We start from the raw sequence: 16,985 nt of genomic DNA on the forward strand, positions 1-16,985 counted from the left end.
GAAGTAAAGTATGACAAAGAAGGCAGATTTCTTTTCATAAAGGGAAAGATAGGAGACTCAAAAGTGACCTTAGCTAATCTATATGTCCCCAATACACAGCAAGACCGATTTCTCAAACGTCACCTAGACCTACTATCGCAATTCTCAGACTGCCATCTGATACTAGGAGGAGACTTTAATGTCCCTCTTATCCCTTCAGAGGATACTTCCACTGGAACATCCTCCACCTCGCGAGACCTACGCAAGCGCATCGACATGACGCTACATAATTCACAACTGATTGACGCATGGCGCTTATTCCATCCCGGGGAAAAGGACTACACCTTTTTTTCTAAACCACACCAGACGTACTCCAGAATTGATCTCTTCCTGATCCCCCACAGGGATTTACAAGCGGTTAAAGAGACCTCTATAGGTTCTATTACATGGTCGGACCATGCTCCGATTACACTGCAGTACACTCTCCCAGACCTGAGGTCGACACAGAAACCACCGTGGCGACTAAACGAGGGACTTCTGAAGGACCCAGAAGTTTTAGCTGAGGTGACTAAAGAAATAGGACACTACTTTTCAACAAACACCACCTCTAACAGTGACACGGGACTAGTTTGGGAGGCACATAAAACTGTCATTAGGGGGATACTCATAAAACATGGTTCACGACTCAAAAAACAAAGGATTACACAATTGAACACTCTACTTAAAAAACTAGAAACATTAGAGACAAGACATAAACAAGGACCCACCAAACAATTAGAAGTAGAATTAGATACGGTTCGTACACAGATCACCGACCTCTTACGGTATAAAGCCAAAGCAGCAATACAAATATGCAAAAGAAAACACTACGAATCCGGGAACAAATGCGGAAGACTACTAGCCCAATCGTTACGAGAACAGAAACTGACTTCATACATACCGCACATTATGTCCCCCAAAGGCCAGAAAATCTCCATACCCCAGCACATTGTGCAGGAGTTCAGTTCCTTTTATACATCTCTTTACAATCTAAAAGAGACACAAACTCCCCCCGACAAGATAACAGAATACATCTCATCCTCCCTTATGCCGACCCTCCCTGACGACGCTCAATCCCTACTAGAAGAACCAATCACATTAAACGAACTGCAAACCGCTGTAAAAAATACTAAATCGGGTAAAGCACCAGGTCCGGACGGACTCACTATCCCCTATTATAAGATCCTTCTCCCCTCACTTGGACAACACCTGGTCAAACTTTACAACAACCTAGGCACAGGAGAAAAATTTTTTAAATCCACCTTACAAGCACAAATCTCCGTTATACCAAAAGAAGGCAAAGACCCAAGCCAATGCGGCTCCTATCGCCCGATTTCTCTTTTAAACACAGACCTAAAACTCTTTACAAAAATCATTTCCACTAGACTACAGCAACATCTCACCTCTCTAATCCACCTAGACCAAGTAGGCTTTGTCCCAACTAGGGAAGCTAGGGACAACACAATAAAAGTTCTTAACTTACTCCATGTAGCCAACAGTACTAAATCACCATGTATCCTACTTGGAACTGACGCCGAAAAAGCGTTCGATCGGGTCAGCTGGAGATTCATGTTTGCGACACTAAGGCACATAGGACTAGGTGAGAAAATGATGCATTGGATCTCCGCAATCTACTCTGACCCTACAGCCAGAGTAAGGGCGAACGGAGTAATCTCGGAAGCTTTCCCAATTACCAACGGAACCCGTCAGGGCTGCCCCCTCTCACCAATGCTCTTTGCATTATCCCTGGAACCTTTCCTATGCCACATTAGACTGAACCCAGACATCACAGGCGTAGAAGTAAATAAAAAACAATTTAAAGTCTCTGCATACGCAGACGACATGATGTTTTCCCTTACGAACCCAACTATCTCCCTCCCCAACCTCCTGAAAGAATTCAGCATATACGGGCAATTAGCCAATTTAAAAATTAACTTTAGTAAGTCCGAAGCGATGGGATTGGGTATTCCACAACCACAACTTATACAACTACAAAATAGTTTCCATCTGAAATGGACCACTACAGCCTTGAAATACTTGGGTACATACATACCTACATCCTTCTCCCAATTGTTTAAATATAACTTCCCACCTCTGCTTAGAAAAGTACAGCAATTGCTAGATAAATGGAATAGCGGTCTCCATTCCTGGTTTGGACGTTGCAGCATCCTTAAGATGTCAATTTTACCCAAATTCTTATATTTGCTGCAGACCATCCCAATACACATACCTGCAAGCTACTTCACCCAAATACGTTCAATATTTACCAAATTCCTCTGGGCAGGGAAAAAATCACGAATACACAGGAAAACTCTTTCGTTACCCAAACGATGCGGAGGACTGGCAATGCCTGAACTCCAGACCTACTATAGAGCAACACACTTGGGAAGGCTCATTGATTGGTGCCGACATACACCCACCAAACTATGGACACAACTCGAACAAGCACAAAGTACTACCCCTATAGATAGGATCCCTTGGTGTTACACTGCACTCCCAACAGACCTCAAACGCCACCCGTTAATAGGTAACACAGCACGAGTCTGCGCTCATCTGATTGACTCGTCCCCCTTGTTCTCTCGCAATTCACCACTAAAACCCATCATAGGAAACCCCTTATTTGAACCAGGAATGAGTGATAGGAGGTTTCGAGAACTCAAGGAGAGGGGATTACACCAAGCCTCACATTTTAGCATTAGCGGCAGGTGGAAGACTATCTCAGAGTTGACCGACCCAGAGGGACAGTTTCGGCTAGACTTTTTTAGAGCTTCTCAGCTCCATCATTTTCTCAGCAGCCTGTCGCCACCTACTGATATCAATCAACCCCTTGCACCAATGGAGGATCTGTGTTCGGGAACAGGGCCCTTACCACACTCACTCTCCCTAACCTACAACATGCTAATCACTCCCACAGAAGATTACGAATTTAGAGGCCTTAGCGAATGGGAAAAAGAACTAAAATGTCAGTTCTCCACCAGCAAAAAACAACACATCCTACAGTTCACCCACAAATCCTCCTTATGTACCAAGATCCAAGAAACGAATTATAAAATCCTTAGCCATTGGTACAGAACCCCGGCATTTCTTAACACAATATACCCAGCGTCATCTGACATCTGTTGGAGATGCCAAGAAGGGAAAGGCACACTCCTCCATATTTTCTGGTCCTGCCCTGGAATCCAGAGCTTCTGGAGAGAAGTCCGCCAAATAATACAAAAATTCACAGACCGCGTTGTGCCAGATGACCCAGCATACTTCCTCTTACACGCTACTGACACGCCCGCACGGGCTTACAAGAAGTCAGTAATACGACACCTGCTAGACGCGGCGAAATCATGCATCCCAACCTTATGGAAATCCACTCAATCACCGACCATTGCCCTGTGGCTTCAAAGAGTTGAGGAAATAAACCAAATGGAGGACCTAATCCTCACGAGCCAAAACAGACAGGAAATGTACACCAAAACCTGGCAACTATGGAATATGTTCAAGTATTCTGAGGAGGGTCAGGCACTTCGTGGCAGATGGGATTAAACTGCACTCTGTAGATAGGAACAAGATTCTATAGACTTAGGCGAATGCAAGGACTCATGCACTACCACTTAAATTCCCGAACCCCCCCACCCCGAACCCTCACCTACCTCATTCCCCAACCCCCCCTTCCTCTCTAACTCTGTCTTCTCCCACTATATCTTACTAAACCTGTTCTTTTCCTCACAAACTATTTCTTTCCTTTTTTCTTCTCTTGAAATAATAAAATAACTGGAGAGCCGCTAATCCAAGGACTAAGATACACTTAAATACTAACAACACATACATGATACTCTGACAGATAGACGACGAGCAGAAATCACGAGACAGTTGGTTTCAGTAGTTGATACTAACAGCTGGAATTGTGATCAGAAACTATGCTACTGTAAAATCTATGAACCATCGACACTGTAAGATCCTCACTGCCTCTAAAAACTACAGAAACAGGAATGTCATGTTTTTCAATTTTATTTCTTTTGTCAATATACGACACATATTGTTCCTATACTGATGTATGTATTGCTGTTGATTACAGTCATGCTTCTACTGTATGTCCCGGTGAACCGGTTTTCTAATATAAATAAAAAATTAAAAAAAAAAAAAAAAAAAATGCAAATGGTCAGTATTCTGGTTTGCCCTGGATATTGTAACTTCCAGCTTGTGCTCTGTGTTCAATCCTGGTTCCCAGGTTCTGAAAATCTGCTATGATTTCCCCTGTGATCCTGTCAGCAGTTTGGGTCAAACCTTTTGTCCAGCAATTCTAAGATTTTGGAAAACAATTCAGATACATTGAAGGGAACATCAAGAGCCTGTGCAACTTGTGTAGATATAGAGTCTGGGTGAGTGGGGGTTGCTTCCATAGAGGACAGTCCAAAAGGCCCTATAAAGCGCTCTATTAGGGACACTGTGGTTGCAGGGGAGGGGGTGGCATAAGAGGGGACGAGGCCCGGTGACTGTGGGGCATATGTGAAGGTTGCAGGGTGCACAACTTGCCTGCCTGGTGGAGGATTCAGCTGCGGCCTGGTCTCGTGGCTGAGGCGTGGCCGCCATCTTGTATTCGGCTCGAAGAAGCTGGAGGAAGATAGAGAAGACCGGAGGAAGAAGGAGAAAACCAAGGAAGAAGCGGAGGAAGACATTTTTAATAATGATACCATTGGTGGGATTCAAACCCATGGCGGTATCATGGGGTACATATCGCAGAGCGAACTGCAATTTCAGACAACACCCATGCGATCCGATTCTGCTGCGGACCAAGACCAATGTCCTGTCCGAGTTTGTTCCAAATGCGATGCAAATTCAACCATACAATCTGTATGGTATGGCTGAGTTTGCATCACACACATCGCATGTGATTTGCAGTGCGGGGCAAATCACATCCAATGTCAGACAACACAGCAGTGTGAACCCACCCTAAGGCCCCTTTTACACTTGTGCGACTTGTCCTGCGTCCATAGACCTCTAGATTACACTGGCATTGCTTCAAATCGCATCAAATTTGCTGCAAAATTGCGGGACTTTCAGGTCGCACAAGTGTGAAAGGGTCCTTATGGACCTCAAGTTGTATGAAAAGTTGGCCAAGTGTGAAAGGAACCTAATGCAATTCATTGATAACACCTTTGAATTAGGCCCCATTTGCACTTGTGCAACCAATGCTTGTGTAATCTTGCGGTATATGGACCTCAAATCGCATCAAAGTCAAAACAAAGTATTGCAGGGACGAAACTGACCCACTTGCAGGCTGCACAAGTGAGAATAGGGCCTAATTCAAAAGGTATTATCCATGAATCTCTTTCACACTGCTGCGACCTGAAAGTCACACTATTTTGCTGCTGCAACTTGGCCCCAACTTCTGGGAATGCCTGTATAATATTGCACCCTATGTACCTGAAGTCACACCAAAATAGTACAGGGACTACTTTGAAGTTGTTGCAACTTGAAGTAGCACATATATGAATGGTTATCATTTAGAATCATGGGGTACAACTTGTCATGCAACTCGGAGGTCCAAATTTGCTGGAAAAGTCACCCAACTGTGAAACAAGTCATATATATTTTAATAGAAAGGAGTGCTCATTTATATTTGCATAGTCCTTACTGATTAGCATCAGCAGAACAAGTGCAGGAAGTGATGTGTGCACATGAGCCAGAAACAAATGTGTGGTGATGCCAAACAAATCAATGAACCCCACCCACACCAAATCTAACTACCACATCCACCCCCACATTGAGTAAGCACAAGTACATATCCTACACTTACCTGTACATTGTAGATTCATTTGCTAGCTTCAAAAAAAAGATTCTACAGGATATATGGTGCTACATTTAGCAAAACAGTTAGCAATTGGGTTTTAAGGGCCCTGCTCATAGGAGCTTACAATCTAAAATTTGTCTAAACCTTAGAGTGGACACAGCTTTACTTTCAGTGTATAACGATCATCACATTATATAACAATAACATCACATTTTTATCTGCAAGATTATAGAAACATACTGAACAGTCATTATTCTTACAAAGCATTCCAACATAATATTAAAAGAGGCACATATTCAAAATATAACACCCACCACCAGTACACATTCCACACACATAAATACATTCATTGGTGAGCATGTTCTGCTGGAAGCTGCATTTCTGTGTACATGATTAAGCAATGAGATCAAAGAGTAGAAGGTCAGCACATGCTCCCAAACCATGTTTGCATGGCCAGAAAGGAAAAATACACACAACATTGACAGCATGGCCACATAAACCCACTTTTGATTGAAAAAATGCACAAGAATTTCAGCAAACAAACAGCCCTAGTTGGGCGTTTGTCAATATGCACAATATCATTCCTTCTCCCCCACAAATTACAGCAAATAACCTGGCCTTCTCAGGCCAAACGAACCCCCCCTACTGCAGCCCTTTATATAAGATAGGTTGTATTGTTGGCACACTGACACACGCCCAATAGAAGTACACGCCCACCATTATCTTTCAATCTGTCTCTTCATGTATGTCTAAAGTGATTGCACCTGATGAGCAGAAAAATATAATACTATTTGCAACTGTGTTAGCCCTTGGCTATGTGCATCAATTCTCCAACTATAGGCCAAAGATCGAAGTCCATTTGCATGCACATAAAGCAACAGTTTTCTAAGCATATGTACCTGTACAGTGTAAACCCTACAATTTTAAATGTGCAAGTCCCAGGGCATGATTAGAGCTAACAAACATTAACATCAGTCCCTGGCTTCAATGAGCTAATCTAAAGTCCAAAACTAATTTTCTTACATTAGAGACTATTGTGACAGGAGACAAAAAGCCAGCATGTTTTTGGATTGTGGTGAGAAACCCACACAGGGAGAACATATAAACTAAACACAAGCATGTTGGGGAATTGAACCAGCAACCCCAGTGCTGCTTGACAGAATTGCTATCCACTTAGTCAGCAGGCAGCCTCACATATGTCTGCATCTCTGTGGTGTGAACCAGCCCTAAGTCCATAGCCATGCTCAGTGTCACAAGCAATATACAATTTATTGGCCTAAGTATTGGGACGCCTGCCTTTAAACGCACATGAACTGTAATGACATCCCATTACAGTTCATGTCCGTAGGGTTCAAAATTCATTTGGCTCACCCTTTGCAGCTATAACAGCTTCAACTCTTCTGGGAAGGCTATCCACAAGGTTTAGGAGTGTGTCTATGGGAATGTTTGACCATTCTTCCAAGTGCATTTGTGAGGTCAGGCACTGATGTTAGACAAGAAGGCCTGGCTTACAGTCTCCGCTCTAATTCATACCCAAGGTGTTCTGTTGTGTTGAGGTCAGGACTCTGTGCAGGCCAGTCAAGTTCCTCCACCCCAAACTCACTCATCAATGTCTTTATGGACCTTGCTTTTTGCACTGGTCCAAATCATTTGGTGGAGGGGGGATTATGATGTAGGGTTGTTTTTCAGGGGTTGGGCTTGGTCTCTTAGTTCCAGTGAAGGGAACTCTTAAGGCATCAGCATACCAAGACATTTTTGACAATTTCATGCTTCCATCTCTGTGGGAACAGTTTGGGGATGGCTCCTTCCTGTTCCAACATGACTGCACACCAGTGCACAAAGCAGGGTCCATAAAATCATGGATGAGCGAGTTTGGGGTGGAGGAACTTGACTGGCCTGCACAGAGTCCTGACCTCAATCCGATAGAACACCTTTTGGCTGAATTAGAGCAGAGACTGCGAACCAAGCATTCTCATCCAACATCAGTGCCTGGCCTCACAAATGCACTTCTGGAAGAATGGTCAAACATTCCCATAGACACACTAAACCTTGTGAACAGCCTTCCTAGCCTTCCCAGAAGATGTTCTAGCTGCAAAGGGTGGGCCAAATCCATTTCCTTTATCGTACATCGAGGGACACAGAGCAATAGTAGTTACTATGTGGGTTATAGGCCACCTTCAGGTGATGGACACTGGCACACACTAAGACAAGAAGCCCACTCCCTATATAACCCCTCCCACTACTGGGAGTACCTCAGTTTTTTCGCCAGTGTCTTAGGTGTTGGTCACGAGTAAAGATGTGCTATGCTAAGCTCCACTGGAATATTCCTTGCTGGGGCAGGCTATGCAACCGGATCCATTCAAAGTGTCTTTTCAGGCTGAATGGAATGGTACCCGGGCCTCGCGGCGGAAGAAACTAGGTTTAACCCGTAATGCTTCTCTTTTTAGGGAGCTGGACCCCGGGATCCAGGATTACCTGTAAAATCCTTTTCTTGGAGTACATCATGGGACGCAGAGGTCCCTCCCCTCTTCTAATACACGTATATTGCTTTGCTACAAAAACTGAGGTACCCCCAGTAGTGGGAGGGGTTATATAGGGAGTGGACTTCTTTTCTTATGGTGTGCCAGTGTCCATCACCTGAAGGTGGCCTATAACCTACATAGTAACTACTATGGCTCTGTGTCCCGTGATGTACTTCAAGAAAAGGATTTTACAGGTAAGCTGTTATAAAAATCCTATTTTTAACCTTACGGACTAAGACTGGGCTGCCATTTAAGTTTGTGTGTGTAAAGCAGTGTTTCTCAACTCCAGTCCTCAAGGCGCCCCAACAGGTCATGTTTTCAGGATTTCCCTCAGCTGAAACAGCTGTGGCAATTTCTAAGGCAGTGAAACTGATCAAATCACCTGTGCAAAATAATGGAACTCCTGAAAACATGACCTGTTGGGGCGCCTTGAGGTCTGGAGTTGAGAAACACTGGTGTAAAGGCAGGTGTCCCAATACTTTTGGCTAGGTAGTGCATCTGTCAAGATTTACAATGGTGGTGGAACCCTCCTACACATACATACAGCATTTAGACATAGTTTTAGGACCTGGGAGATGAGACAACTTCTCTACATGAAGCGGCATGTTTGGAATTTGAACCCAGGCGCTCAGGGATGTTAAGCAGAAGTTCTAACCCCTAAGCCACAGAGCTACCACATGTGAAAACCTCCTACACATAAATACTGCATTTCTTTGGACATACAGGTGATGGAATTACATTACTCAAGAGTTATGCTTGATTTATTCTGTGATATTTGCTGGTTCTTTGTGGGTGAGTGTAGAATAGTGATATTACCCTCAAATTTGGGGAATTACATTTTGGTTTTTGATGTTGGTACACATGTCACATATATTTTTGGGCTCAAATTATGATTATTTGGAAATTTTAAAAAAAATCACAAAAAATTGTGACTCATTTTAAATTTGTATCAGCAATGATATTGTTTGTGGATTGTAGACACCCGTGTCAGTTTGGGTAAAGATTGTTGTGAGATGGAGGGTAACAAGGGAAAGAGAAAAATATATTTTATCAAAACATCAAAACATCAATATTTAGTATAGCGCCCTGTAATGCCACGTACACACGAGCGGACTTTTTGACCAGACTGGTCCGACGGTCTATCCGACTTTCGGCGGACTTCTGACGGACTTTCCGAACAAACAGACTTGCCTACACATGATCACACCAAAGTCCGACAAATTCGTACGTGATGACGTAAGACTGGACTAAAAAAAGGAAGTTGATAGCCAGTAGCCAATAGCTGCCCTAGCGTCGGTTTTCGTCTGTCGGACTAGCATCCAGACGAGCGGACTTTTCGACTGGACTCGAGTCCGTCGGAAAGATTTGAAACATGTTCCAAATCTAAAGTCCGTCAGCTTTTCGATTGAAAAAGTCCGCTGCAGGTCCGATGAAGCCCACACACGGTCGAATTGTCTGCCGGACTCAGTCCGTCGGACCAGTCCGGTCGAAAAGTCCGCTCGTGTGTATGCGGCATAAAAAAGACATTGGAGCTAAAATGAGAGCTATTTGCGGGTCTGAGCATGATCAGTTGTGTTGTCACCTAGTTGTACAAAAACTGAGAATTTATCTCTTCTCAGACTTTTAAAGATATTTTGGTGTAGAAATCACCTTTTCACACAGTTTAAAAGCAGATTATCTTTAAATAATATTCTGCATATTTCAGTACTATTTAGGCAATTATATCATGCTCTAAACATTATTTCCATGTGCACTACTGCAGGTTTTAGCAGAGTAATGCAGCGTACACACGGTCGGACTTTTTGACCGGACTGGTCCGACGGACCGAGTCCAGCGCACAGTCCGATCATGTGTGGGCTTCATCGGACCTTTAGCGGACTTTTCCAGTCGAAAATCTGACGGACTTTGGATTTGAAACATGCTTCAGATCTTTACGTCGTAACTCCGCCGGACCCAGAAATCCGCTCGTCTGTATGCTAGTCCGATGGACAAAAAACAAAGCTAGGGCAGCTACTGGCTATCAACTTCCTTATTTTAGTCTGGTGTACATCATCATGTACGAATCCGTCGGACTCTGGTGTGATCGTGTGTAGGCAAGTCCGTTCGTTAAAAAGTCCGTCGGAAGTCCGTCAAAAGTCAGTTGAAATTCCGTCGGACCAGTCTGGTCAAAAAGTCCGCCTGTGTGTACGCGGCTTAAGGGTTTGGGCGCTATTTGGTTTCAGGGAACTATAGTAAATTTGATTATAGGTCACAAGGGGGATAAAGGGATTTTTACGGTGCAAGCAAACTAAACATGAAAAATTTAAAAGAAACAAAATTTTAATTCAGCCATTAAAAAACATACAATTTGTACAAAATTCATGAAATTTCAATATTGATAAAATCACGATGGTCAAGTGGGATATGAGTGTACATATAGTTTGAGAGATGATATAGTTGCATACTAGCCCGACATGTTTCGCAGTGTCCTTTTTCAAGGGATATGCAAACTGAAGGTGATATCATCCAACACTCCTATTGATTCCCCATAATGACCCAAAGCCTTGTCACTCCCCGCATGCACCAACCAAAACCGAGACAGGGATGAGGCCGGGTGTGCAACCACAGGGGACAGAAGGGTGGAGTCTATTAATTGATCAGAGCAACACCTGTAGAGTGGAGGCAGTCGTCAACACCTGTTAGGTTGTAGTTACAGGGAATGGTTCAGTAATGCAGTCACTGACACTGCTAAGAGATGAGTTCCACCCTCCGGCGCTGACAGGCTTTGGGTCATTATGGGGAATCAATAGGAGTGTTGGATGATATCACCTTCAGTTTGCATATCCCTTGAAAAAGCGACACTGCGAAACATGTCAGGCTAGTATGCAACTATATCATCTCTCAAACTATATGTACACTCATATCCCACTTCACCACCGTGATTTTATCAATATTGAAATTTTATGAATTTTGTACAAATTGTATGTTTTTTAATGGCTGAATTAAAATTTAGTTTTTTAAATTTTTCATATTTAGTTTGCTTGCACCGTAAAAATCCCTTTATCCCCCTTGTGACCTATAATCATGTTCAGGGATGTGGTGCCTACTTCCTAGGGTGTTTTACCTATATTCGGAACCGAAATTATAGTATAGTAAATTTGATTTTGGGAGTATTTTTTTTTTTTACCAGAGCTATAGTGAATACCGTTTTAGCGATATTTTGCGGTAATTAGCGCTGCAGCGCTATAGTAAATTACCCCCTATATGTGCTATCTCTATTCTGGAATAGAGATGGAACCATTAAGTGAGGCAAAATCTCTCCAACAGATAGTATTGTAGCCTGACAGCAATTAACGTCATATTGAACCCAAAAGTTACAATTTGATATATTTCAGGCACCACTCACCAACCCAGTGCATTAGTATGTAGACGAATGTGGCCTCAGCCAGCACCGCTCTCAGCAACGCCCCCTGTGGCTAAAGCAGCGCTGGCTAAGGCCACGTTCATATAGTTGCTGAGTGTCACCTTTTCTTCTCTGACAATGCTCTTGCACCTCTAAATGGTGTACTGACACCAGCTCCCTTAATTGCAACCAGCGGGAAGATCGCTATCTCAACTTAGAGCGGCAGCTTTCATTGGGATCACCTTAATATAATGCAGGTTACAAATTCTTACCTTTAGACGCTGCATTCGTTTTCTTTTTTTTTAGTCTTGTTTTCTCCCTTATTTATACCTGATGATCCAGACAGTAATACACTGGGGGTGATTTACTAAAACTGGAGAATGCAAAATCTGGTGCAGCCCTCCATAGAAACCAATCAGCTTTCAGGTTTTATTCTCCCCATGCTTAATTGAACAAGCTAAAGTTAGAAGCTGATTGGCTACCAGCAGAGCTGCCCCAGATTCTGAGTGCTCCAGTTTTAGTAAATCAAACCTACTGTCTTTTCTAGGGTGCCTCCACTATAGGAGCAACAGAGCCACCAAGCCACCCTTGGACAGCAGCATTGTCCGGAGGGAGGGAGGGCAATGTTAGATACACTAGCAGATTTTGAAATACTTGATTAACAAACTAAAGCTGAACTTCAGCCTAAAGCCGCGTACACACGGGCGGACTTTTTGACCGGACTGGTCCGACGGACTTTCAACTGACTTTTGACGGACTTCCGACGAACTTTTTAACAAACAGACTTGCCTACACACGATCACACCAAAGTCCAACGGATTCGTACGTGATGACGTACACCAGACTAAAATAAGGAAGTTTATAGCCAGTAGCCAATAGCTCACACATGATCGGATTGTCCTCAGTCCGTCGGACCAGTCCAGTCGAAAAGTCCGACCGTGTGTACGCTGCATAACACTTTCTAAGCAGTTACAGCAATATTTTTTTCCCCTTTTTTTTGGTTTTACATAAAAGATTAAAAGCTGACCGTTTTCAATTGTGACATTTGCTGGACAGCTTGGTCTGTTAAAGAAAGTTGAAAGAGATCCAACTTAACAGCAGATAAAAAAAAGAAATTGTTTTTGAGTTTAATACTGCTTTAACCTCTCAACCTTAAAGTGTTACTAAAATTATATATATTTTTTTTTATTAAAACAACAAACATGTTATACTTACCTGCTCTGTGCAGTGGTATTGAACAGAGTGGCCCCGATACCCCACTTTTGGGGTCCCCGGTGGCGATCTTGGCTTCTCCTCTTCTTTTTTAGGACTACCATAGCCAGCCGCTTGCTATGGGGAGAGCGTAGTCTGCGCGCTCCAGACCTGTGTGTCTATGTGAAGCCGCACTCCATAAACTTACTCAACGGGACTTAGGCCTGCCCCCGAATTCCTCTTCACTGCATCTGATTGACAACTGCAAGAGCCAGTGGCTCCAGATGCTTCTTGGATGCTGTGTAAAGAGGAAAAGATTGGAGAATAGATGCAGCCGTGCACAGCGCTGATCTCTTCTCCCCTCACACAGGGGAAGGGGGGGCACTGGGAAATTGATTTTTTTTTTTTACCTTAATGCATTAAAGTAAAAAACGTTTTTAGGTTCAGTAACACTTTTAATAAAATACGTATACAAACAGGAAACACGCATGCTGTACTTTTATATCCTTGCTGCTCTCTGCACCTTATTACTGAGTAATCCTGTTAATGAAAGAGGACCAGTGCCTAAAGCCGGCCATAGACTGAATCTGAACCGGCCGAGATTGGAACCATATATGGGCAGGCTGAATGTACCCAAGTTGATCGATTGATAAACTTGGGTATAACCAGCCTGTCAGATTTTACATGCGATTTATTGCTAGTGGCTATAGCTGCTAGCAATAATCTTTGTGTTCTTACAATGGCTCCACGGGAAGGACTCCCACATCAACACTGACTGTGCTGATGGATGAATCTAATGATTTTCTTTCCTGCAACCCGTATTTGCAGGAAATAAAATTGCTTGAAGGCCGGCTTAACTTGCAATATGAGTAGTTGTCAGTTTCTAGGCCCAGTAAACGTACTTTAAAGGCCTCATGTACACAGACTTTTAGATGCCTTACCTGGATGACGTAAGACGTATTTCCACAGTTGCAAGACCTACGCATTAGGGAAATACATCATATGCGCATGCACAGGAAAATTCTGATACACGGGAGCATCAGAATTGACATAAATCAACCAATTTTACTTTTGAGCCTGTAGAGGTCCATGTGCATGAGCCCAAAAGCTCTGCAGCTTCATTGCTTAATTTCGCAATAATCTGCTTAAAGTATATTTCCACTTTTGCAGCCTAATTGGGAAAACGCCTACTATATATTTGTTACATGTATCCATTCACATAGCATACTTATAACATAAAAGTACAGCTTACCTTTTTTAGCTGCTTTACAAAGTAGTCAGTGTTTGAGGAGGGTGGGAAGCTGTGTTTGCCATTATTAACCCTGTCTTTACTGTGCAGGCAGATCTTCATTTTCCATTGTAGCTAGATTTGAACGCTCTGGGGGGAATTCAATTAAGAAATAAGGGCAGCTTTTTGGAACTATGGACCTTTAAAATGGCCTGCGCCAGATTCAAACCTCTCTACTGCCTTTTTCAGTAACTTTACCAACACGTACAGCAGATGCCGGTAGTTCTTAACCAATCTTACATTTCCTATCAGGCTTACCCCTCCCACCCCCACCCCACCTTCTCCAGGTACAAAACTTTTTTTGTGTGACAGCTTTAGCCGTGGTGATGGAGTTATGGTTGCCACCTCATCCCTTTTAAACCCGAATACATATTGATTACACAGGTTCTGTGGCTGATTAAGGTGGTAATTAAACTCACTTGGTGCATTTAATTAGCCTCAGAACCTGTGTAATTCACAGGTGTTTGGGTTTAAAGGGATGAGGTGGCAACTCTAGATTGAGTTCTGCTGTACTGAGATTGGAGTGTCCATATTGACACTCTGCTCTCAAGTGTGCCGCTACACTTGATGCATGCCTCTGATTCATCTACCTGGGTACACCATACTGTAAATCTGTTGCCCACACAAACATTTGTTGTGTGGAGACACATTTATGAATTCCAGGGTGTCTGCTCTAACAAAGGGTTAAAGGTGTAGAAGCTGAGCTTCTTGCATTGTACGGTAATAAGGGACAGGCTCATTTTATCATTGTTAACCACTTGCCGCCTGCCATATAGCAAAATGACGGCGGCAAATTGGTTTCATTATCCTGACCGGATGTCATATGACGTGATCAGGATAATGAGCCTCTGGGGCGCGCATCGCGGCGATCGTTGTTGCGATGTGTCAGTCCCTGACTGAGACTCTTTACCACGTGATCAGCCGTGTCCAATCACGGCTGATCACGATGTAAATAGGAAGAGACGGTGATCGGCTTTTCCTCACTCGCGTCTGACAGACGTGAGTAGAGGAGAGCCGATCGGCTGCTCTCCTGACGGGGGGGTCTGTGCTGATTGTTTATCAGCACAGCCCCCCCCTCGGATTGCGCCCAGGACCACCAGGGAAGCCGCCCAGGACCACCAGGATGGCTACCACACTGGACCACCAGGTATGCCCCCTAGACCCCCAGGGAAATACCAATATGTGCCCAGGCAGCTGCCAATCAGTGCCCACTCCAATGCCTACCACTGCCACCAGGGATGCCTATCAGTGCCCAGCAGTGCCGCCTATCAGTGCTACCCATGAGTGGCCATCAGTGCTGCCTATCAATGCCCATCAGTGCTGCGTATCAGTACCCATCAGTGCCGTGTATCAGTGCCCATCGTCAGTGCCTGCTCATTGGTGCCACCTCATCGGTGCCACTGTATCAGTGCCCATCAGTGAAAGAGAAAACTTACTTATTTGTACATTTTTTTTAACAGAAACAAAAGCAAAACTTTTATTTTTTTCAAAATTTTCGGCTTTTTTTATTTGTTTAGCAAAAAATAAAAACCGCAGAGGTGATCAAATACCACCAAAAGAAAGCTTGTGGGAACAAAATGATAAAAATTTAGTTTGGGTACAGTGTAGCGTGACCGCGCAATTGTCATTCAAACTGCGACAGCACTGAAAGCTGAAAATTGGTCTGGGCAGTAAGGTGTATAAGTGCCCTGTATTGAAGTGGTTAAAAAAGAAAACATTGCCTTGACAGTTTCCCTGAGAAACATCTAAAATGCAGGAAATATTTCTTTTTTTAAGGCGTGCTGTGTGATTGGAAACACATACCAAACATATAGTGGGGTTTTCCTACATTTGAGTGCAAAAGTGGAAATACATTTTAAGGGCTCGGCCACGTGGTCCGTTTATTCTCTTGCTACTGAAAGAGCTAACCCCTTGCTGCTTGCTGGTATAAACACTGTTTTATAGGGTATAGTCATCTATTTTCAATGTATTTTCTGTCTGCTTTTTGGTTTAGATGGCCTAGATGAACTGTCGTATACCAAAATTGTTAGTCTGCTGTCTTGCTGCTGTGAACTGGATTATAGCAATGAAAAGTTACTGACTGCAGTTGGGGATCAGATCCTGAAGACCATTTGCTTGTGGAAGCCATGGCAGGTAAAATCTCATCGAAAATAATGTGTGTGTCACCTCTGTCCATGTATTTTCTAATTTATCCAATGATCGTTCGGCCTCATGCACACCTGTAAGCTTAAAGTTAAAGTGAGCTTACAATGTGCACATCAGCTGTGAAAAGGGGGGGCTTACACTGTGCACATCAGCTGTGAAGGGGTGGGGGAGCTTACAATGTGCACATCAGCTGTGAAGGGGTGGGGGAGCTTACACTGTGCACATCAGCTGTGAAGGGGTGGGGGAGCTTACACTGTGCACATCAGCTGTGAAGGGGTGGGGGAGCTTACACTGTGCACATCAGCTGTGAAGGGGTGGGGGAGCTTACACTGTGCACATCAGCTGTGAAGGGGTGGGGGAGCTTACACTGTGCACATCAGCTGTGAAGGGGTGGGGGAGCTTTCACTGTGCACATCAGATGTGAAGGGGAGGCCATACACAGTTATTTTTTATTCAGCCAGCAGGCTGAATGAAAAAAAAATGAACTAGATCCAAGCAAATTATTATTATACAGGATTTATATAGCGCCAATCGTTTGCGCAGCGCATTACAACATGAAAATGAAGTAGATGGAGGAATCTTTCTATTGGGACATTGGATTCTGACAGCAGCACTAGACACTGTCAGAAAATGCTAATCCGCATCCGCAGCTCCCCT

At 43.6% G+C, this 16,985-nt stretch overlaps 1 protein-coding gene across 1 annotated transcript in view; it reads left to right on the forward strand.

The window, feature by feature from the left end:
• Positions 1-16,985, forward strand: part of FASTKD2 (FAST kinase domains 2) — a 97,759-nt gene that overhangs the window by 53,280 nt on the left and 27,494 nt on the right. The window contains exon 6 of the mRNA XM_073633392.1: positions 16,177-16,316. Within this exon, the coding sequence (XP_073489493.1) occupies positions 16,177-16,316 (140 nt within the window). The remainder of the gene's footprint in view (positions 1-16,176; positions 16,317-16,985) is intronic.

This window comes from Aquarana catesbeiana, linkage group LG06, assembly GCF_042186555.1.
Source record: "Aquarana catesbeiana isolate 2022-GZ linkage group LG06, ASM4218655v1, whole genome shotgun sequence".
Classification (NCBI taxonomy): Eukaryota; Metazoa; Chordata; class Amphibia; order Anura; family Ranidae; genus Aquarana; species Aquarana catesbeiana.